This window comes from Hyaena hyaena, unplaced genomic scaffold, assembly GCF_003009895.1.
Source record: "Hyaena hyaena isolate Hyena2069 unplaced genomic scaffold, ASM300989v1 scaffold_152, whole genome shotgun sequence".
Lineage (NCBI taxonomy): Eukaryota > Metazoa > Chordata > Mammalia > Carnivora > Hyaenidae > Hyaena > Hyaena hyaena.
The window spans coordinates 339,054-362,095 of NW_024080784.1; the positions used below are offsets into that span (position 1 = coordinate 339,054).

The 23,042-nt window shown below is 38.1% G+C and overlaps 1 protein-coding gene across 2 annotated transcripts in view; it reads left to right on the forward strand.

Annotated features, from left to right (window-relative positions):
* The window catches only part of RELN (reelin), a 544,526-nt gene that overhangs the window by 250,027 nt on the left and 271,457 nt on the right, over positions 1-23,042 (forward strand). For both annotated transcript variants that reach the window (XM_039239122.1, XM_039239123.1), the window contains exons 5-6: positions 5,876-5,908; positions 8,555-8,633. In XM_039239122.1, the coding sequence (XP_039095053.1) occupies positions 5,876-5,908; positions 8,555-8,633 (112 nt within the window). The remainder of the gene's footprint in view (positions 1-5,875; positions 5,909-8,554; positions 8,634-23,042) is intronic.

Genomic DNA, 23,042 nt, shown 5'->3' on the forward strand with positions numbered 1-23,042 from the left:
TCTTTTATAAGTGTTCTATGGTTTTCAACGTGCAGATCTGTTACCTCTTCCCAGCTATCTTATGGTTTTCAGTGCAATCGTAAATGGAGCCATACCTTCATTCTTAATCCTTTGCTAGAAACAGACTTTTTTTTTTTTACAAATAGTTTATTGTCAAATTAGTTTCCACATAACACTCAGTGCTCATCCCCACAAGTGTCCTCCTCCATGCCCATCCCCCCTCTCCCCCACATCCATCAGTCCTCAGTTTTTGTCAGCATTCAAGAGTCTCTCATGGTTTACCTCTCTCCCTTTCCCCCACCATTTCCGCCCTTCTTCTCCCCCTTGTTCCTCCGTCAAGTTCCTCCTAATCCTCCTATACGTGCAAACATATGATATTTGTCCTTCTCTGCCTGACTTATTTCGCTCAGCATAACACCCTCAAGGTCCATCCATGGTATAGATAAACCACATCTTCTTGATCCATTCATCTGTTGATGGACACTTAGGCTCTTTCCATGTTTTAGCTATTGTGGAGAGTGCTGCTATGAACATTGGGGTACACGTGCTCCTATGCCTCAGCATTTCTGTATCCCTTGGGTAAATTCCTAGCAGTGCTATTGCTGGGTCATAGGGGAGTTCTATTGTTAGTTTCCTGAGGAACCTCCACACTGTTTTCCAGAGGGGCTGTACCAGTTTACATTCCCACCAACAGTGTAGGAGGGTGCCAGAAACAGACTTTTTAAAAAAATGTGGAGGCTCTAAGTGAGATTCTATCATGATTCTTATATTTTGTTGGTTTGTTTTTACTTTGTTCTTTTGAGCAAAGTAGGAACTTCATTTTAAGTAGCCTGTTTAACATTTCAAATTTTATCTGTGGTTTTGACTAAGTTGATTCATTTTGATGACATTTGGCATACTCTTAATGTTATCAAGATACAACTTAAGTTCAATTTCCAATTCAGTCCAATTACTTGAACTTGATCAAGTTTAAAGAGGATGTAGTTTCTATAATCTTTGTAGATCTAAATGACATTAAATTTGTGGGTAAAGATTACAGAGATGTCTGATTATTTTGAATGACATCAAGTTCACTGAAACACAAATTCAGTTACACATTTATCCTATGTTAACACAAATGTTAACACACATAGTGTTGTCTTGCCTAGGATTAGTAACAAATTAGTAAATTTTTGGAATTATAAATTGGGTTTATTTATTCATTGCCAATGCTCATAGATCTCCTTGGAGTGATCCATAAAATCCAACTGCAGAATGTGGTACCCCATGATCATTGTACTTTAATTCCAGGAAACACCACTGAAAGTTTGGCCTCTAACCATTCCATGATTATAAGAGTTTACAAATTATTGGTAGAAACTTCATATTAAGCTGGATTGCCCCCACATTTATGGGAAGATAATTTAATAAGTAATCACATGTCTGTATAAACTAAAGTAAACCTTTGGTATTTTTCTCAGAAGTGATTTTTTTCTGCAGCATAGAATATACAACTAATCACTTTTGTGAATCTAGGAATATTCAAATTTGTTAACAGTTTCATGTTAGGATAGTTAAGTGAGTTCTCATAGCTTAAACTTCTGTCCAGCCTTTATGTGTAGTCTCATGGGGTTCACCAGTGAAGCCTCATCAGGACCATATTGTTAAGTGTCCCCCTCAGTGATTTCTTTGGGTAAAAAAACCATTCCAGGCGTCTTCCTCTGTCTCTAATTCATTCTCCAGCGCATCCTCCCCTGTATGTACCTGTGGCTGATTGTCTGACCTGGTGTTCTTGTCTTGTTGGAGAGATACCTGGAAGGAACTGGGATGACTTTTATACTTCTGTTAAAGACATGTTCTGTCCTGTTTTCTCCAAAGCCAAAACCTACCTCTTTAGGAACATTTCTGTTCTTTCTCAGAACAAAACTTCCCACTATAAGCCATTTGGCAATTTTATGTGGTAGCTAGAGTTTGTCATGTGATTTTGGGTCAAAAGAGATGGGAAGTTGGACCAAGGGGGAGTGGCAGGGTGGGAACAATCTAAGGTCCTTGGGGAGGCAGAGAATCAGTAATAGACCAAAAGAATGTTGAGATAAAAACATTTAAGCAATCTAGAAAAATGAGTCAGAACTAGTTCAATGGCATAGGAGCAGGAAAAGCATACTTATTTGAAGTTGTGGTACTGGGCAAGCACTTGGAAGGCTGACAAATTAGGACCTCTCTAATGCATGTGTTTTATATTTAATAAAGGAAAGAGTAAAGGCCTTTATGCCAGATTCACATAATTCATCCATGTTAGGAATATGTGGCAAAGCAGGTAGTATCCAAGTGGGAGTGTAATAAGTAATGTTAAACTATACTATACTTCCTTAGGGTACTTATCCTAATTTTTCTGTGGTACATTTACTCCCAATAAATGTGGAACAGAAGTTGAACTTCCTACAGGCTTAGAAATTTTGTTAAACTACATAGAAAATAGATTGATACAGTCACTTACTGAGAGATGATTAAAATAAGCTTCCCAGGCCCAGTACTTTACTAGCATTTGGACCATATTTACACCATACATGTATGAATATTTTTCAAGGAAATGTGTACATTTTCTTCCATCAAGTTTAATGCACACCATGTTTCTCTTTCTGAGGAAATAATGTTTAGTCATCTCAGTGGATTTTGTTAAAAATATTGAATTGAGTTTTCCTAACTAGTGATTTAAAACCTATTTAAATTTGTTGAATTAAATTAAATTCAGGTGGATACTTATTGGGTGTTTAAACTACCCAGGCTGTTATAGTAAAGGACTTTCTGACAACGTTATGAATATATTTTGGCACATTTTCGAAGGTTTGGATCTTCAATTATTCATTTTCCAAAATATCATAAAATATGTTACAGTTAAGAAGTAGCTCTCAGTTTAATTCAGTATTTATTGAGAACTGATTAGCAGCTTAGGCTGGTGTGTGGGGTGGGCATATTTTCTGCCTTTGAGGAACTTATTTCCCCTTGGGAGAAAAGATAGAAACTTAATACAGAAAATAGTTCTGCATGCTATAAAAATAAAGGCTGCAATATATGATTGAGACCACTAGTTTTTAAATTTGGCTTTTTTTTTTTTTTTTTTACAAATAGTTTATTGTCAAATTAGTTTCCACATAACACTCAGTGCTCATCCCCAAAGTGCCCTCCTCCATGCCCCTCCCCCCCTCTCCCCCACATCCATCAGTCCTCAGTTTTTGTCAGCATTCAAGAGTCTNNNNACCATTTCCCCCCTTCTTCTCCCCCTTGGTCCTCCGTCAAGTTCCTCCTAATCCTCCTATACGTGCAAACATATGATATTTGTCCTTCTCTGCCTGACTTATTTCACTCAGCATAACCCCCTCAAGGTCCATCCATGTTGCTACACATGGCAGATTTCATTCTTTCTCATTGCCATGTAGTATTCCATGGTATAGATAAACCACATCTTCTTGATCCATTCATCTGTTGAGGGTAAATTTGGCTTTTTATCAGAATCAGCAGGAAAAGTTTTTAAAAATACAAATTCTAGCAACAGCCTTTGAGACATTGGTCAGCTGTCTTCCCAGTGTTGGCCTTACTGAAATAACTTCCTTTCTTGTTCTACCCCCAAAAACAGAAACAAAACAAAAGTAAATTCTAAGTCTCCATTCCCAGAGATTCTGATTCACTGAGTCTTTTCTAATTGCCGTCTCCTAATGATTATGCTGTGAGTGGTTCAGCATAAGATGCCATGTACCAAAATCATGTAGGAAAGGTAGATATCAATTTGGATAGACTCCTTAGATTAAGGTAGAGTAAAGCATTTTATAACTTAATTTTTCATTGGGTCCAGGCCTTAATAATCAGTCATTTAAAATCAAGTAGGTCGTGCTGTCTCTGCAGATATCTTGTAGTTATACATCTTTAACCATTGTCCTGACCAGTAAGTATTTTTAATTGATAGTTGCCATAAATTTTACATTTAACTTAACTAACTTATTTCCCAGTGTTCATTGAAGTTAAATATTTTATAGATATCAGTGTTATTTCCTCCTCTTCACAATTTATTCCATGAACACAGAGAACCCTTTTTGTAAAATAGCTGATATTGGGCATGTTCAACAATTAATGATATCTTAAGAAATAAAGTGAGGTACCTGGGTGGCTCAGTCAGTTAAGCATCTGAGTTCAACTCAGGTCATGATCTCATGGTCTGTGAGTTCGAGCCCCTCATCAGGCTCTGGGCCGACAGCTCAGAGCCTGGAGCCTGCTTCAGATTGTGTCTCCCTCTCTCTCTCTGGCCCTTCCCTACTCATGCTCTGTCTCTCTCTCTCTCTCTCAAAAATAAAATAAAAACATTTCAAAAAAGATACAAAGCAAACAACAGCAAAAAAATTTCTGTGGCACTCAATCCTCATTAGATGCTGCAAAATTTCATCTCTTGTCTTCACAGTAGAATTTCTTGAAAGAACAATCTGCACAATAGTTACATGTGTGGCCTCTGAAGCCAAATTTCCTTGGTTCATCAATAGACTCTGCTTAATAGTGCCATGATAACAGGATGCTCTCAATAGATATCGTATTTGTTAGAATTATTTTGGTCTTTCATTCAATCCTCTTTTCTCTTAAAACTCTCTTTTCATTATTTCCATAATGAAGTGAACTCTTTCTCAGTCTCCTTTGCTAGCTCCTCTTCTACCAGTCCCTTAAATGGGTGTTTACCACTTCATTTCACTTCTTTTTTTATGCCCTACATTCTCTCTGAGTGGCATAGTTTTCTTCCATGACTCCCCCACCTCCTGTGTGATGATGATTCTTAGTAGATATCCAGCACCGATCTCTCTCCTAGTTGTTGTCCAGCACTGCCCAGTTGAATTATAATGCAAATCACGTGTCTAATATTCAATATTCTAGTAGCCACACTTAAAAAACAAAAATAGATAAATTTTAATGACTTACTTTATTTGACATAGATATAATTATTCCAGTATTATGTCCCTTATTTGTGGAGTGCCCTCTCTTAAAATGCATATTTTGAATATCCACTCCTTTGCTCATAAATGCTCAGAAAATCGTCAAGCTTTCATGGTAAAGTCTAAAGTCTCCAGCATTCACTTCTGTGATCTTGTTCTCCTTTGCAGCATCACCTTTTTTGCTCTCTCCTCTTAAACTTTCATCTAGTCATGCTGAAACTGTTGCGGTTCTCCCAAAAAGCCTTTCTTTTTTGCTTCTCTGTGCTATTTCACTTTTATTTCAGAAAGAAGCAGCTCCACCCTCCCCTACCACCACCTACATCCTCCTGCTCATCTTTCAGAACCTAGCAAAGAAATCTTCTCTGGAAAACCTCTCCTGACAGCCCTCTTACTGTTCAGCCTGGAATTAGTATCCCTTCCTTGTCCTTCATCTCACTCCAGCCTCCTCTGAACACTCTGCCATAGCATTTACTACACTATATTCTAGTTAGCAGATGGTAAGCTCCTTTGAGAGCAAGAGTAGTGCTTTTTTCTATTTCCCTAACACCCAGAACAGCTCCTGAGAGGTACTGGCTGCTCAGAGAGAGTTTTGACATAACCATTAACTATCATGTCACATTTTTATTATGTGTTTCAGGGGATACCTGAGGCTGATGTATGTGAGAGATACACTCAACTATCCTGAGTGTAAACAGTTTTACTCTTCAGTTTAGGAGTAATGCATTACTTTTAAATAGAATAACTAAATAGAGAGTAGGATATTTTACTTAAAGATGTTTATTGACATATTTTTCTTACTCCCCCATAAAGGTCCTAGCTATGTAATTTCTTTAGTGTGACATAAGTTTTGTAATTGTATTTGATTATTACTGGATTTTGATTTTGTTGCTAATCAGTCATCTTTCTCTTTTTCTCTCTTGGTCCAGCTCCAACAGAAACCACGATGCACCCACATCTAGGTAAGTGCTTAAGACCCCAATGTCACTAACCTTAGTACTTAGATCTGTTTCACTCCTCTGACTATGTGGGCATATGGTATAGAAGTGAGGAAACTTCCTGCCCTCTCTGATTCACTGATCATTCACTGAAATCAGCCTTAGATTCAAATCATGCTCGAACACAGGACCTCATCAAGGAGGCGATCATGGTGCCCAGTTGGGGCCAGTGGAAGGACTTTTGAACCTGTTAATACATTCATCCTTGAGATCATGTTGAGTGTGATCTTTTGACCAAGAATTCTAATGCCAAATTTTCTCAAGAGCTCCTACCCATCATAAATAGTAGAGCATACGGTTGATGGTCAAGGAGCTAGGAGTATGGAAGCATGGAGGTCATTTCAGATTTGAGATAGCAGTTCAGACTAGTACTGGGATGTAAAACGAGAAAGAGTTTGGTCACTTCTTCAAAAATTAAAATGAGGTTGTTCAAATAACAATTTGCTCATTCTTCTCATGATCTTTCCATAGTGCCGTGCAGGGCAAGGTTTGTAGTGGCTAAGAGTACAGTTTCTGGAACCACTACCTGGGTTTATCTCACCTTCTCCACTTGCTAGCCATGTACCTTGAGTAAGTTATTTAGTGTCTCTGTGCCTCAATTTCCTCATCTGTAAAATGGAGGAAATAATAGTACCTACCTCCTAGGGTTGTTATGAGGATTGAATGAATTCCTGTTTGTAAAGCGTATAGTCAATGATATAATAGTGTTTGGAAAGAAGTAAACACGTGAACAAATAACCATGGACGCATCCCCGTGCCTCTGTAAAACATCCTCTAGAAAACAAATGGCCTTTAGAGTTCAATTTCTCATTTGTGTTAGTGAGGATTTATTTTAAAAGCAATTTCTGACACTACACTATTTAGTAAGAATGAAAATAAATCATCCTGGCTGGCTCCAGCCTTTGCAGATGTCTCTCGCGGTGGGACTTGCAGATGGGTCAGTTATTTGTCTCTTGGGCTTTTCCTTTCAACCTATAAACCCAATTAATTTATTTTTCTCTTTGGAACATCTTCCTTGAGAGACTCTACTTTTATGTAATGCTGCAGCTTGGGGCTCCTCTTCTTTGCCGTACTGATGTGAGCAAGCGCTTAGAACCATGCCTTCTGGCAGCTGAGGCAGGCTGGTGACCTACGGTGGCCCAGCCGCGTCTCTGCCAGGTTAGGTATTTGGGAGAGCTGTACCCTGTAGGCATGTCAGGCACTGCATCTAATGGCTCAGAGGAATCATTAAATCACTCCTATGCACAGAATACATCACAGCGTTCTCCCAGTGTAAATCCATATTCTCCCTGTTGTCCTGCCTAAGGCTTCTGAGTTTGGGCAGCCATTGCTCTTCATACATGCTGATTTGCTGGTTTCCCAGACTTCGTTATGTGCTTACCTGCTGGCACACCTGGAATAAAGAGGGCGAAGAGGGCCATGGGTGGCAGTATCACCAAAGAGAATTTGGAAGTACACTTTCTGATATTTGGAAGTGATTTTAATTACCCACTGGATTGGTGAATTATTTTCAAGGGAGCCAAAACGATAAAATAAAACAAAATATCACCCTTGAAAAAAATACACATTTCTGGTATTTTTGTTTTAATCAGGTCCTGTGATTTTGATTTTTCCAAAAAGCGTGCATCAACCAGTTCAAACAGAATCATACAGGCCCGGAGAATTTATATGAGCTGAAAGAAACTTCCCAAGCAAACCAGGAGAATGGGAGGAGAGAGTTTTTGACCACTAAATTCATTTTTTACAACTTGAGTAGAAAGAATTTTCATTTCTCCCACAGCCTTAAAAACGAACCATGAAATTTTTTTTTACTTGTCCACCTTCTATTCAGTGGAAATAGCACAAATTCTATAGCTTACGAAAACATTCTTTGCTCTTGGTACGCCCAAAGTACGTAAAAATAGGTATTTAATGCAATCTCAAGTGTAATGATAATTTATTTTAAACTATGGGTGGCTCCCTTGTATGCCTCCTGACATTTAACATGACTTTCTTTAGGGCTTTTACTTACTTATGTAGATAATTTCTCCTATGCAGCTCTGAGGGAGGGAAATGTTAACAATTTGCAACACATTAAGTAAAAAAATGAATGAATATGGGAAATGAAAGAAAACAAGGCAGGGGAAGAGGGATAGTAGGAAAGATATGAAAAAATGAGTTAGTAAATAACAACATTAGCTAACAATGAATAGCCAGAATGTTCTATCAGCTTCTATTAAAGCGAGTTAATACTGATTCTTTCTGGGCGTATTGAGCTATGAGAGACCAGTATTGTGTGACCCCTCTTTGTAGGTTACTACTGACCTTGGCCTTCCTGCCTCTTCTGCCTGGTGACAGTTTGGTAGTGTTTCTCTTTAGGGACTATGGTTTCCAAACTTGTAGGTATCAGAATAGCAGAGCTTTTACACTTGTCCCTTAGTAGTTTAGGGGCAAAATATATAATAAACTGCTCATTTAAAATTCAGTTTTAATTTAAAATATTGTTATTCCAAAATAAATAAATATAATAAAATATTGTCATTCCTCAAGAAGGCAGCACTTGACTCTTTTGTGTAGCTAAATCTATTGTTTAGCGTAATTTTTTTTCTAAATACTTTATTTTTCTTTTAGCTGAAGTACATAGTGACAGTGTTATCCTACGAGATGACTTTGACTCCAATTACCAGCTAGAGTTGAATCCAAATATATGGTAAGTTATAGGAATATGCCTCACTTTGGTTTGTTCGTGTAATGCAAAACAAACATGATGCTGATTGCTCCCTTGGAGCAGTTACATAGCATTAAATTGCTCTTTGAGCACTAAGGGATCAGTAAAAGTTGTGAGTTGTCCAACTAGGAGCCTGGGCTTAATGTTGATTGATGTCTATTTCTTGACTTCAGTAAGAACTGAATCTAAGTGCCATGGTAAAGTCAGGTTTATGTTTAGATACTTTTATCAGTTGTACAAGTTCTCTACATAGAAAACATTATGCTTTAAGATGTCTAATAACTGCATTTATGCTGAGGAAAAGAAGGGAAATGACTTATCTGAAATGACAGATTTGAGTCATACTTCTAAATACCATCTAAGTCATTGGACTACCTCATTATTTACACTCTAGTCTCTCCTCTGAAGGGAGCTTAGGTTCAATTCCATGAGATTTTTGAGGGCAAAGAAATAATGAATCAATTCCATTCATTAAAAACGTGTTAAATAGAGGGAAGCCTGTGTCGCTGAGTCAGTTAAGTGTCCTACTCTGGCTCAGGTCATGATCTCATGGTTTGTGGGTTAAAGCCCCGCGTTGGACTCCATGGTGACAGCTCAGAGCTTGGAGCCTGCTTCAGACTCTGTGCCTCCCTCTCTTTCTGACCCTCATCCCCACTTGTGCTCTGTCCCTCTCTGTCTCTCAAAGGTGAATAAATGTTAACCAAAAAAAAAAAAAAAACCAACAAAAAAACAACCTTGTTGAATGCATAAGGGGATGCATGAATTTGTTGGCAATTTGTTGTATTTTTGCTGACTGGGAAAATAGGTCTATCGACCCAGACCTATCATCAATCTGTGTCGAATATCTGAATGTGGACATTCTGTAATATTAAATGCTTTTATATATACAACCAAGAGTTCAAGGTAAATTTGAAACTCTAATGTAAACTTTTAAGTTGCAACTAAAATCCAAACAATGCTCAAGGCTAGAAAGAAATGGAAAACACTACTTCAAAAAGATATATGCACCATGCTTATTGCAGCATTACTTACAATAGACAAGATATGGAAGTAACTAAGTGTCTATTAATAGGTGAAGGGATAAGGAAGGTGTGTGTGTGTGTGTGTGTGTGTATGTGTGTAATGGAATAGTGTGCAGCCATAAAAGAGGATGAGACCTGGCCATTTGCAACAACCTGGATGGAACTAGAAGATATTATGCTAAGGGAAATAAGTCAGATTGAGAAAGATAAGTACCATGTGATTTCACGCATATGTAGAATCTAAGAAACAAAACAAATGAATAAACAAATCCTAAACAAATGAAAATCAAAATCAGACCTGTAAATATAGAGAACAAACTGATGGTTTCCAGAGGGAGGAAGGGAATGAACAAAATGGGTGAAGAGGAGTAGAGGATGTGCAGGCTTCCAGGTATGGAATGCGAATGAAAGCATAACATAGGAAATATAGTCAATGATCCTGTAACAGCATGTATGGTGGCAGATGGTGGTTATGTTAGTGGTGAGTGGAGTAGAACATATAGAGAAGTTGCACCACTATGTCGTACACCTGAAATTAACGTAACATTGTGTGCCAATTATACTCAAATTTAAAAATTAAAAACAGACTGGAATTCCATCCTCAAATGTCAGAAACGATACTCATTTCTGTTTTTGTTTTAAATTTTCACTGTTCAAAGAATACTAGGCAATAATCATTTTACTTATACAGTAAATTAAAAAGGGATATAATTCCTTCTCTCAAATAGCTTAGAGTTACTAAATATACTAATAGTTAAAAATATACTAAGAGCATATTTTTTAAAAACCTCATAATCCAAGATAGAAATTGATAAGTGTAATAGAGGGACTACAAATAAAATATGTATTATAGTTCCAGAACAAGAAAGATGGCTCTGGTGGGATTTTCTTGGAGAAAGTGGCCCTTGATCTGAGCGTTGAAGATGTTATATAGATGGAGAGTGCTGGTGCTTAATCACTAGATGGAGGAACTTCTTGTGCCTTTTCTAGAAAGAAATATAGATCTAGATAGTACACAGTAAAAATCAGACTAGCCAGAGTCATAAAGCCTCATAATTTATATGCCACTAAAGAAATAATTTATCAATAAAATTTCACTTCCCTGTGAACATACCCTAAATACAAATTTCTTAAATCAAATTGGAAATCTTTATTAAGAAAAGGCCAAAGAAACTCTCAAAGCACTGCTTGTGCCCAGGAAAAACTCTACTCCTCCTAACATTGGAGTTTTTATATTCCATTAATATAGATGTTATCAGATGATTTGTTTCTTTCAAAGCAAGTTCATTCTGTCAAGCTAATTCATTGTCTTCAGTGAGTTTTCTTGACAGATACAAAATGTGACTTTTATGGGGTTCAAATTCTGTTGTTTTTGAAATCAATAAAACATGATTGATTTTGCTTCACCCATTTTCATGACTGATCTGATATATGGTTTCTTGACTGAAGTTATGGATTTTGTGTCCCTTTCACTTAACCTATGGTTTTTCTCACTTAAAAAAAAAGCTTATTAACTTTAAAAAGCCACGTACTTCTGTTTTCTATCAAATATACTTCAGAGTAATTTGACTTTATTCCTTATTGCCCACAGTCTCCTTCACATAGCCTCTTTAAGGTTAAAGCCCCAACTATGAACCTCTCATCATTTGAGAGAGGACTTTGTTGAGCGGAAAATGATGGGAGAGGTTCTGAGGTCAGGCAAGTCCAGTTTGACTCTTGAGCTTGCCACTGGCCAGCTGGGTACCTTGAGAAAAGTGAGAAGCTTCCTTTATGGCTATGAGCCTGTTTCTTTGTCAGTAAAAAGTGAGATGAATACTGTTCTTACACCATTGTTTTAAAGTTTGATTAGCCTGAAAAGGTCTGGCACCATGCCTGATATTGTAGGTGCTCAGTACAAGTTAGTTCCTTCCCTTCTTCTCTTTCTTTCCCTACTTTTCTCTTTTCCTCCTTTCTCTCTCTACCAACTCCCCTGCTCTCTTCCCCTACTTTCCTTCTTCTCTCTCCTCTTCCTCCCTCTTTCCCTTTCTTCCTTCTGTGATATATTTGTACATTGTTCTCCTTGTCTCCTCTAAGCCCAGCTATGACCCCAAATTATTATTATTTTTAAAATCTTCAACCAATTGAAGGACTTCAGCCAAGTCCTCAAGTCTTCCATCATTGCATTTGGATGAAAAACAAACACACATCAGAGTAAATATATCTGTATTATATAATATATGGAACATATACTAATGAAAATATATTAGAGTGAAATCATAAAGAAGTGGGGAAAAGAGGATATTAGCTGTCTCAAAATCCTTAAAAATAGACATAAACTCCTTACAGTTAGAAACCAGCACCAAACAAAATCGACATCCCAGTGAAGTATGTCCAGTACAGTAATGAAGCTCTACTTGATTTTGGAACTTTACAAAGGCAGTTTTCACTCCTCTGAAATCTGTTTTCTCACAACAGTATTGGCACTGTAAGTTTTGTTCTTTATGGTCTCGTCTTTGATTCTCTCCATCCCATAGAATTAGAAGTCTTTAGGCAACTCTGTGACAGTGTAGGAAGGAGAAAACCTTGCTGCCAAGCCCATGACTCTGTGTCTCTGTCACACACCATTACATACATACAGTAGGGTATCCTCTGTGCTGCTTCCGACCAAAGTCCAGTGCCTACATACCTCACCAAATAATCTGCCACGAGAGAAAAATGTACTGAATGTAGAAGCATGTTTCTTCCATGGGGTTTGAAAGTCCTCGTGTGCATTATTCAATTTATAATTTTTAAGGACAAGCTTAAGAAAAAGTTAAGAAACTAGTCATGTCTGTACAATGATGGAGAGGGAGATCAGTTTCAAAATTAGTCACTCACAACTTATTTGCTTCCATTAACTTCATTTAATAAATTGTTTTCACTCTATTACATGTAATTTGTGATACTCATGTTGATTATCTCACGTACAAATTACTGTATATAAAAAACAAGGAACGTAAAACACTATGACTATTGTTATGAATGAACATAACAGCCCAGTTACTCTTCCAAGTGTTGGACAGCAGTTGGGAAACCAAGAAACTTTTTTTATATGAATTTAATACTGAATGTCCTGCATATCTACTTAGTTTAAATACTAAGTTTCATTTCAAAATTAATAAATGTACTTGGCAAAAATCCAATAATATTAAAAAATATTTAAAATTAAACATTCAGATGGCCAATAGACACATGAAACAATGCTCAACATCACTCACCATCAGAGAAATACAATCAAACCACAATGCGATACCACCTCACACCCATCAGAATGGCTAAAATCAACAAGTCAGGCAACAATAGATGTTAGCAAGGATGTGGAGAAAGAGGATCTCCTTTGCACTGCTGCTGGCAATGCAAGCTGGTACAGCCACTCTGGAAAACAGTATGAAGATTCCTGAAAAAATTAAAAATAGAACTACCCTACAACCCAGAAATTGCACTACTAGGTATTTATCCAAGGGATACAGGTGTGCTCTTTCAAAGGGACACATGCACCCCAATGTTTATAGTAGCACTATCAACAATAGCCAAAGTATGGAAAGAGCCCAAATGTCCATCTAGACTGATGAATGGATAAAGAAGATGTGGTATATAAGATGTGATATATATGTATATATATATACACACATATGTACATATATACACATATTACACATATATATATGTGTACATATATATACACATACATACATACATACAATGGAGTATTACTCAGCAATCAAAAAGAATGAAATCTTACCATTTGCAACTATGTGGTTGGAACTAGAGGGTTTCATGCTAAGCGAAATTAGTCAGAGAAAGACAAATATCATATGACTTCACTCATAAGAGGACTTTAAGATACAAAACAGATGAACATAAGGGAAGGGAAGTAAAAGTAATATAAAAACAAGGAGGGGGACAAAAACATAAGAGACTTTTAAATATGGAGAACAAATAGAGGGTTACTGGAGGGGTTATGGGAGGGGGGATGGGCTAAATGGGTAAGGAGCATTAAGTAATCTACTTTTGAAATCATTGTTGCACTAAATGCTAACTAGCTTGGATGTAAATTTAAAAAACTTATTAAAAAATAAATAAAAACAATTAAAAATAAGTCTTCCTCCCACACTACACCTCTGTATTCACTTCTAACAGAGGCAGCAACTGCTAACGGTTTTTGCCAATCCTTCCAGAAATTGTTTATGTTTACACAAGTGTAGCAGTTATGAATTCTGGCCACAGACTTGGGTGCCAGAGGAGTAAAACTTTCCTGTTGTTTCATAACCCAACTTAATTTCTTTTTATTGTCCTCCTTTTCCCAGTGGCTAAAACTTCATTTCATTTGCCATTGGCTAGCCCTCTCCCATTTTTCTGAGGTTGTGACCACGTTTCCGAGGACTTATTAGTGCAGAAGCAGGGGTGGTCTGAGGATATCCCTCTGGTCTCCAAGTCATCTCTTCCTGCAGTTACCCAGGGAGTCTTCCTGTCTTATCTAGTCTTCGGTGGCTGGTCCACACAGACAGCCTTTGCTCTTGTCCTAGCCATTCCTTCAGCATGGCTCTGTCTTGATCCCTGTGTGAGGGCGTGGAGACTGTTCTGCTGCTCCTAGAACTGGGCCATGGGCATCTCCTTGATGCTGTGCTCTCTGGCTTACCATCATGCTGCTAGAGTCCTTCCACCTCCCTGAAATGTAGAGCAGAGTCCTGCTCTTAGTTCCCCAAATATCTCTAGGGCTCTGCTAGGGAAGGAGCCCTGTATTTCCTCTACTCTCTCAGCCACTTCTAACTGCTTTGTTTGAATGAGCGATGAGAAGTAAAGTTACAAATGAACAGAACAACAAAACCCTTTCATTGGAATATAGTGGTGGCTCAGGCTCATTGAAAATGATGGCTTCTCTACTTCCACTTCGCCCTGATGTTAGACCACGTGCAACTATATCTTTGAACCATGACAATAGCTTTATCAATTCAGATGTGCCATTGAACCCAAGGAGTGAGACCAACACCAATCTATCAGCACTACTGACAACTCTCCATTGTCGTATCAAGTGTGTTCAGTACGATTGTATTACTAGGATGGAAGGGATCAGTAGTGTCTTAGTCACATAGAGACAACCCTCCAACCTCTAAAAACAGGGAGATGGAAAGAAAACGCTCAGATAACTACAGTTAGAAGAAATTAAGGACCTACAATTATGCTTTATCTCATTAATATTTCATTTAAGCATCTACTCTTGTACATCATCTTTAATAGTTTCTTTAATAAATTGAACTATTTTAGGGGGCACCTGAGTGGCTCAGTTGGTTAAATGTCTGACTTCAGCTCAGGTCATGATCTCGCGGTTCGAGCCTGTGTCAGGTTCTGTGCTGACGGCTCAGAGCCTGGGGCCTGCTTCAGATTCTGTGTCCCCATCTCTCTCTGCCCAACCCAACTTGCACTCTGTCTCTCTCCCTGTCTCAAAAATAAACATTTTAAAAAACATTAAAAAAATTGAATGATTTTAGTATGATGTAGATACTGCTATTATTTCGTATGAATGGAGTACAGTTTTGATTTTTTTTTATTAAAAACAATCATAGCTAATAGCCCCAGACTGGGGGCATTCCAGGTACCCATCAGCAGGAGAATGGATAAGCAATGATATAGGGGGTGCCTGGGTGGCTCCTAGTTAAGCCTCAGGTCATGATCTCTTGATTTGTGGGTTCGAGCCCTGTGTCGGACTCCATGCTGACAGCTCAGACCCTGGACTTGCTTCTGAATCTGTGTCTCCCTCTCTCTCTGCCCCTCCCCTACTCGCTCGCTCTCTCTCAAAAATAGATAAAATGTAAAAACAACAACAACAACCCAGCAGTATATCCATACAATGGAAATTCAGCAATAAAAAGGAATGAATTTTTCATAGTGGAAACGACATGGTTAAATGTCAAAAATATTATGTTGAAAGAAAGAAGCCAGAGACCCAAAATGGTTCTTACTATATGGTTCCACTTCTATGAAATCTAGAATAGGCAAAATTATCTAAAGTGCTAGAAATTAGATCAGTGATTGTTTCTGGGATAAACGATTGATGGAGGGGTGGGAAGAGTTTTCTGGGCGGTGATGAATATGTTATATGTATCTTGAGGGGTATGGATTACATAGATGTGTGCATTTGTCAAAACTTGAGGTCTGGGGGTACCTGGGTGGCTTGGTTTAAGTGTCTGACTTTGTCTCAGGTATGATCTCACGGTTTGTGAGTTCAAAACCTGCATCAGGCTTTGTGCTGACAGCTCAGAGCCTGGAGCCTGCTTTGGATTCTGTGTCTTCCTCTCTCTGCTTCTCCCCAGCTCGTGTTCTGCCTCTCTCAAAAATAAATAAACATTGAAAAATTAAAAAAACAACAACTTGAGGTCTGTATATTTCACTATGCAAATTTACCTCAGTTAAAAAATTCAACAGTAATAAGAAAAATAATGATAAAAAATAAGAAACATGAGACATTACTGATTAATAGCTTGCACTTATGAAGAGTTCAGAGAGAGAGAGTTAAGGGAACTAGAAAGTGAATGATTTGTGAAAAATGATTTAAGTTTCCTTAAGAAGTGTCTTTATCCTCCAAGCAATTACAAAGTCAAGCAGGAATCCTTGTTTTGCTTAACAGATTATCCCTTTAATGCTTGTTTTGTGAAGATCACAGAAGGCATTTGGAGCCATAATACCACTGGGCTCTGATGTTCTAGTGGGAAACGTGGGCTGTTAGAAAACATGATGATAAATTGCAACTCAACGACAACAGATGTTTCCCCTCCAGCACAATAACAATAGCATAGATGTCCTTTTCAACAGAGATCAGGGAAGAACAGGAGTCAATCCTCAAAAGATATACCTCAGATGAATAAGTTGTGATACCCACAGGGATATGAGACATCAGGAAGAAAGACACAAATGAAGTTGTTTCGGATCCTTTGGTACTTGGAGACCTCTATCAATTGGTTTATCACACAGAAAGCCCCTCAGCTTAGTACTAAGGAAGCTCAAGCCATGGGTGGCATTGTGTAGGATTGCTTCAATCAAGAAGCCACCAGAATATTTCCTTTTTTATCTTGGAAAGATCATACTGAAGGAGCAGGGAAACAGATCACAAACTCTGCTGCATCTGGTATTCTCTTGAAAATACTAATTTAAAGGGGCGCCCAGATAGCTCATTCAGTTGGGCATCCGACTCTTGATCTCAACTCTGGTCATGATCTCACAGTTTGTGAGATCAAGCCCCATCTCAGGCTCTGTGCTGGTGATGTGGAGCCTGCTTGGGATTCTTTTTTTCTCCCTCACTCTCTGCCCCTCCCTCTTCTCATGCTGTCTCTCTCTCTTGAAATAAGTAACTAAACAGGGGCACCTAGGTGGCTCAGTCGGTTAAGTGTCCTACTTCAGCTCAGGTCATGATCTCATGGTTCGTGGGTTCAAGCCCCATGTCAGGCTCTGTGCTGACAGCTAGCTCAGAGCCTGGAGCCTGTTTCAGATTCTGTGTCTCCCTCTCTCTCTGACCCTCCCCTGCTCGCTCTGTCTCTCTCTCTCAGAAATAAATTTTTAAAAAAACATTAAAAAATTAAATAAATAACTAAACATTTAAAAACAGAAAAATACTAATTTATTGTAGCACTTATTCTGAAATAAAAAAACATGGGTGATTTGGCTTATTAAAGTTTATTTTCTTTGAGAAAAATAATTAACTGAACAAAGAATGTAAAAAGTCCGAGGTTTTAGTATGAAAGGGATGACTTATTCTAGCTGGAGCTCAGTGATTAAAAGAGCCCATAAGAGAAAAGAAGTCAAGCAAGTACCTCATAGTTCATTGGTATTTTAGAGCACCTCCCCCATAAATAACAAAAACAGAGAGGACTCCATTTAGTAGCCAAGTGTGAGAATCACAATGTAAGTGGTTTCCAGGAAAGCAGAAAAAAAGTTAGACTGATGAATGGTATCATCAGGAAGGAAACTGGATAAAAGCACATCCACTTTGCTCAATGCCCAGCAGGCCCACAGGCAAGGGGAGAACTGACCACGGACACCAGGGGCCCCACAGCACTGCTGAAGGATTTCGGGGGGGGGGTTGGTAATGATGATCACTTACAAGACATATGACCTCATAAACTTACCCAGTGTAACACAGAGCATAAACCTTACATTTCTTTTCGAGAGCCGGTGAGCAAGCGAGATCACGAATAGTTGAGAAAAGTCAGGCAAAATAAATCTTTTCTCTGATGACATACTTTTGCCAGAATCCCTAATATATCCATGTATTTGTGAGTCATGAAATTATAATTTGACTTTTTAGGGTTTAATGGTCCAATATTCTGTCCTTTTATGCATCTTTACTTTTCTCTCACTTCCTCCCTCTTGACTTCACCTCTTTTACACTCTCTCTCACTCTTTCTTCTCTTTTGTTAATAACTTTTTTCTCTTATTACAAAACTCTCCTCTAACCTTCCTCTCCTGTCTCCTCCCTCTCTTTGCTCTTCTTTTCTTACCATGATGTCATTGCTCTGGGGAAAAGTTTCATCTACAATAGAAAGGTTAACCAGGAGGTGTCCTACCAATAAAATAAGGTGTGAATCTTGAGGCTTATTATTTCCTTCTTTAATCTCTGTTTTAGATGACAGAAGTAAGAGCTCACTCAATAGAATTAAATGTCAAGTACATTTGAAACAAGGGAGAAAATATTTCTTCAAGCAGCATGTAGTGGAATTCACCATAGTAGGAGGTCAGAATATTGCATGCAGTAGTAGGATATTAGAAGGGTTATTTTTAACCCAAATAATATTTGTCATTGTCCCTGTTAACAAAGGAGAGATCAAAATTCAAAACTCCCTAGAGAAATAAGAGTTCTTTTGCCTTCCTCAGTGAGAAGTAATGAGGGTGAGCCATAAATGGGGTTTGTCATTTTCACATTTCAGGTATGTGTTAGCTTCTTAGAAAAAAGGCATGACATCGTTGAAGGTGATATTATTCTCAGTTTTATAGAGTGAACGTTCTTGCTGTTTTTCTAAAAATATTCTACATTTGCAAAGAGAATAGGCTTTTTAAAAGCTTAATCTTTTCACAGGAAAGTAGTTATGCCCTCTTCATTATAAAACATTGTCTCTCTCTCTTTCATGTTGTCGGTGAGCAAGCGAGATCACGAATAGTTGAGAAACTATTCGTTTCTCTCTCTCTTTCATGTTTATTTTATTTCTAGAGAGAGAGAAAGAGCAGGGGAGGGGCAGAGAGGGGGAGAGAAAGAAAACCCCAAGCAGGCTCCATGCTTAGCAAAGAGCCCAATGTAAGGCTCAATCCCACGATCATGAGATCACCCTGAGCTGAAATCAAGAGTGGGATGCTTAACCAACCAAGCCACCCAGGCACCCTAGAAAACATTGTCTCTTTATTATAAAATATGGTCCAAAGTTGAATGTTCTGGTTGCTGAAATTTGAATGGAAAGTACAAGGAGCTCTGGTGTCTCCAGAAGTCAGCTAATTGCCCAGCTAGCAGATGGCCTTCAGAGCCCATTTACTTTGGTGGATGCGCGAGTCCCTGATCTGGCCTTGCCTTGCAAACTCACATATCAGATTTTGTCAGACAGGCAGCGTGAGTGGTTCCTGGGGGAAGAGTCAGGTTAGCCTGGCGTCAGGAAATTATAAGAATTTTCTTTTCTTTATCCATTTTAAAGTACTTTTTTATAGTCACTACAAGTGATAACATTATTTTAATGTCTCCATTCATTATCTCCATTCAGAAATGCAGGTAAATGCGTGATCCCAGTTTATAGAATGTCGGGTTGCTTCTCTGAGGCTGAGCCCCAGACACTGACTTTTTCAGAGGCAATAAATTATGGAGAGATAATCCGATGTCCTCGGTCTTGCAGACAAATGACATGAACCTCAAATGGGAATTTGATGATAACTGATTGTCAGTGAGTTTCCAGGTGATTACCTTGTTTCAGCAGAATGCCTGACGAAAGACTGAGTGATTTCACTCTGATCCAAAAAGAAAAATGAGCCATGTAATTAGACTACTCTTGAGAAAATAATATTTCAGTTATTTATTTATTGTTATGAGGATGATGTCACCACCAGCCATTCATAAATCTCCTGTTGTGTGAAGGAGTCCAATTTTCTCATTAATCCTCCTCCTCTTTCCTGCACCCTGAAAGTCCTGTGTGAGTCATTGCATGGCAGAAGGGCCATTTCAGCCTCCTCTGTGCCTTCTGACTGGGTGCGTGGCATGTTTTCCAGCCTAATAATTTTTCAATCAAGATTGAAAACATAATTATACCTTCAGAAGTTTACTCTCTCTATAGCATAAATGCACCTCACATATAATTCTTTATCCCAGACAAAAACAGCTACCTAAATATTAAAAAACAAAAATAGAGGATTGCTACCAAAATAGCAAGTTTCAAATTGCCAAGGAGCTTATTATAATGAAAAACAGAACCTTGGTTCAGAGCATTTTTTTCTTGTTTATGGTTTGATCCTAGATGTGTTGGTCAAAAAGTACTTGCCTTTATATTTATTGCTTTTTTTATGTTTTGGTTAGTGAAAAGACAAATGTGATTGTGTGTGTGTGTGTGTGTGTGTGTAAAGTGTTAATGAATTATCTAAGGATGTACATAACGAAAAAAGAATGTATTTGATGATGTACTTCAGTCCAGCAAATTCATTCCTGACATTTCCTATGAAGTCCATGACATTTTTCTTATTCTTGTACATTTTCATTAGCAAGCCAAATCCTTTTATTAAATAAAAAAAAGAACTTTTAAGAAAAAGTCATCATAGCTTTTCAAAATAAACTCTGGCAGTAAAAAGAATGACCAACATTTTTTTCAAGGCACATTGTTTTTATAAAATTAGAGTCTTTTTATCTTACTGAGGGACAGGGGAAGAATGTTGGACAAGGGGTCAGGGCACCTTAATTCTAGTCCTGTTCTGTCATTTGTAAAATGAGGGGTGACGAGACCCAGTGATATTTTAGATGCCCTCTAACTCGAACGTGCAATGATCTGTAAACTCTAGTAATAGATAAGCTTCATGTGGAGCCTAAATGTGTGATAAATGGGCTCATAGAGGGCTTAATAGATTCAGGCTTTGCATGGTCTTTGGGAATAGCAAGCATTTGCTTTAAAATGCCTTTTAATCATACTTTTCATTGTGGAATATACTTCGAGTTATGCAGTTCAGATCATGTGCCGTGGTATTTGTCAGACTCTTATATTCTGTTTTTCATATCGGGGGAAAAAAGAAAAGAGAGGGGGTAGATTTCTTAGATTAGAGAAATATTCAGTATTACTTTAACTGTTAGGCAGAGAGGCAATTCATTTATAATCCTTAGCCTGGGAGGTCACATTCCTTTTTAAATTGAAAAACAAAAGTCGGTTTAAGTGGGATTACTTAAAACTTCCTTCTTCCCACCAGTCTCTGAAGAATATGCTACCTAACTTTACAAAACCCATCATTTCCCTGAGAAAATTCAATTGGTAGGCCACAGTTTAAAGGTTAGGAACAAAGAGCACCTTTTAAAAATTTTTATTGAAGTAGAACTGACATACAATATTAGTTTCAGGTGTACATCGTAGGGAATCCAACAATTCTGTATATAACTCAGTGCTCACCACGATAAGTATAGTTCCCATCTGTCCCCATACAACATTGTAACAATATTATTGACTGTCCTATTTGCACCAAGCAAATTGAACCTCATTCAAGTTCTTAAGAACTTGTAGAACTTTTCTGTAAGGGAAGAGTGGGATTGAAGACTACTAACATTCTTTACAGAGAGCACCTAATTCTGCTCTACCAAGTTAAGTTGTTAGACACAGGCCTTCTGAGAAAGAAAGTTTTAAATCCTGGGGTGATCCAGAAATTCCTTCTCTTGGAATTCGGATGCTTATTTACATCTGTAGGTTTTCAAAACTCACCTCTCTCTGACATGGATCACTTTTTCTTCTGGGAAGCCATGAGCACAAGTTGCCCTTTGTACTGTCTAGTCTCCATCAGGATCGTTATTTCACAATAAAATTATGGTTCATCTTTTCCTTTCTGATAATGATATTAATATGCAAAGTATTACAATGCTCAACTTTATAGAAAAAAATACAAGGGAAGGTCATATTATAGATTCACTATTAGGAAAGTCACCTTTATGGACAACACAGATGGTTAGGAACAGAACTGAACCCACTGCCAGTAATCATGGAAAAGGAAAAGGAGATAGGCTCAGATTGCTACACACTGAAAAGTCATGATAATGATTAGAGCTTTCCAGAAACCAGACTAAAGGCCAAATGATTTATTGTTCCCCGGGGACCCATTCTTGTACCTCTTCTCTTCTCACCTTGTAATATCGTTCCCTCTCTCGTGACTCCCAGTAACATGCCTCTTGATTGCAGCCGTATCTTAAGTTGCTATGTCAGTGACAATCTCCTTTCTCTGAAGTTCAGGTATATGTAACCATTGTGAGTTGGTCATCTCTAGTTATGGGAAGAGCCAGAGAATAGGCAGTTCTTGATTTCTGGGCAGTACCTGAAAGCAGTCAGAAAAGAATAATGAGAGTTTGAATACCAGTTCTATAATTTATAAGGTGTATAGCCTTAGACAATCATTTGATATTTCTAAATCTCAATTTTAACATCCTCTAAGCAGGGATTAAATGGAGGGAGGAGGTTTTTTATGAATTTATTGAGGCATTGTTTGTAGAGCTCCTAGTATAGTACCTATCACTTTGTAAATGGTGCATGAGGCCTTCCATGAACTGATTCCCACTTTCGAGCTCCATTCTCTACTGCCGTACTATATAGGTACCAGTATGATTGCAGTCACATAACTCACTGAAGTGGCAGTTCTACTTCTGTGTCATTATCTTTTCCTTCATTCATTATCATCTCTTTTCTGTGTTCCTTGTGCCCTATCACACCCTCACCATTCTTCCATGCTTGAATAACTCCTATTTCTCATTCAGGACCAGTTCTGGGACCACCTCCTTTGGGAACTTCTTACTTCCTCAGTCTGGGTTAGGTACCATCACAAGCAGTGCATACCCCTGTTAGAAGGAGCTGAGTGAGGAGCTCTGGAAAATGTGATGGGTGATGGAATTAGCAAGACCTGGGGCCAGATTGCAACTCTGTGACTTTCACAGCTGTGTGACTTGAGCAAATATTTACCTTCTCTGAAGCTCAGTTTTCTTATTAGTAAAATGAGGATGCTGGTCACTATCTCATAGAGATTGAGAGACTCAAAGGGGCTTTAGAATATCTGGCACTTAAAAGAAGGCACTAAATAGCTGTCATTGCAATGGCACCCTATGTTGTACTTGTGTGCTTGTTTCTCTGCTTCTTTTGTAGTGTAAACTCCT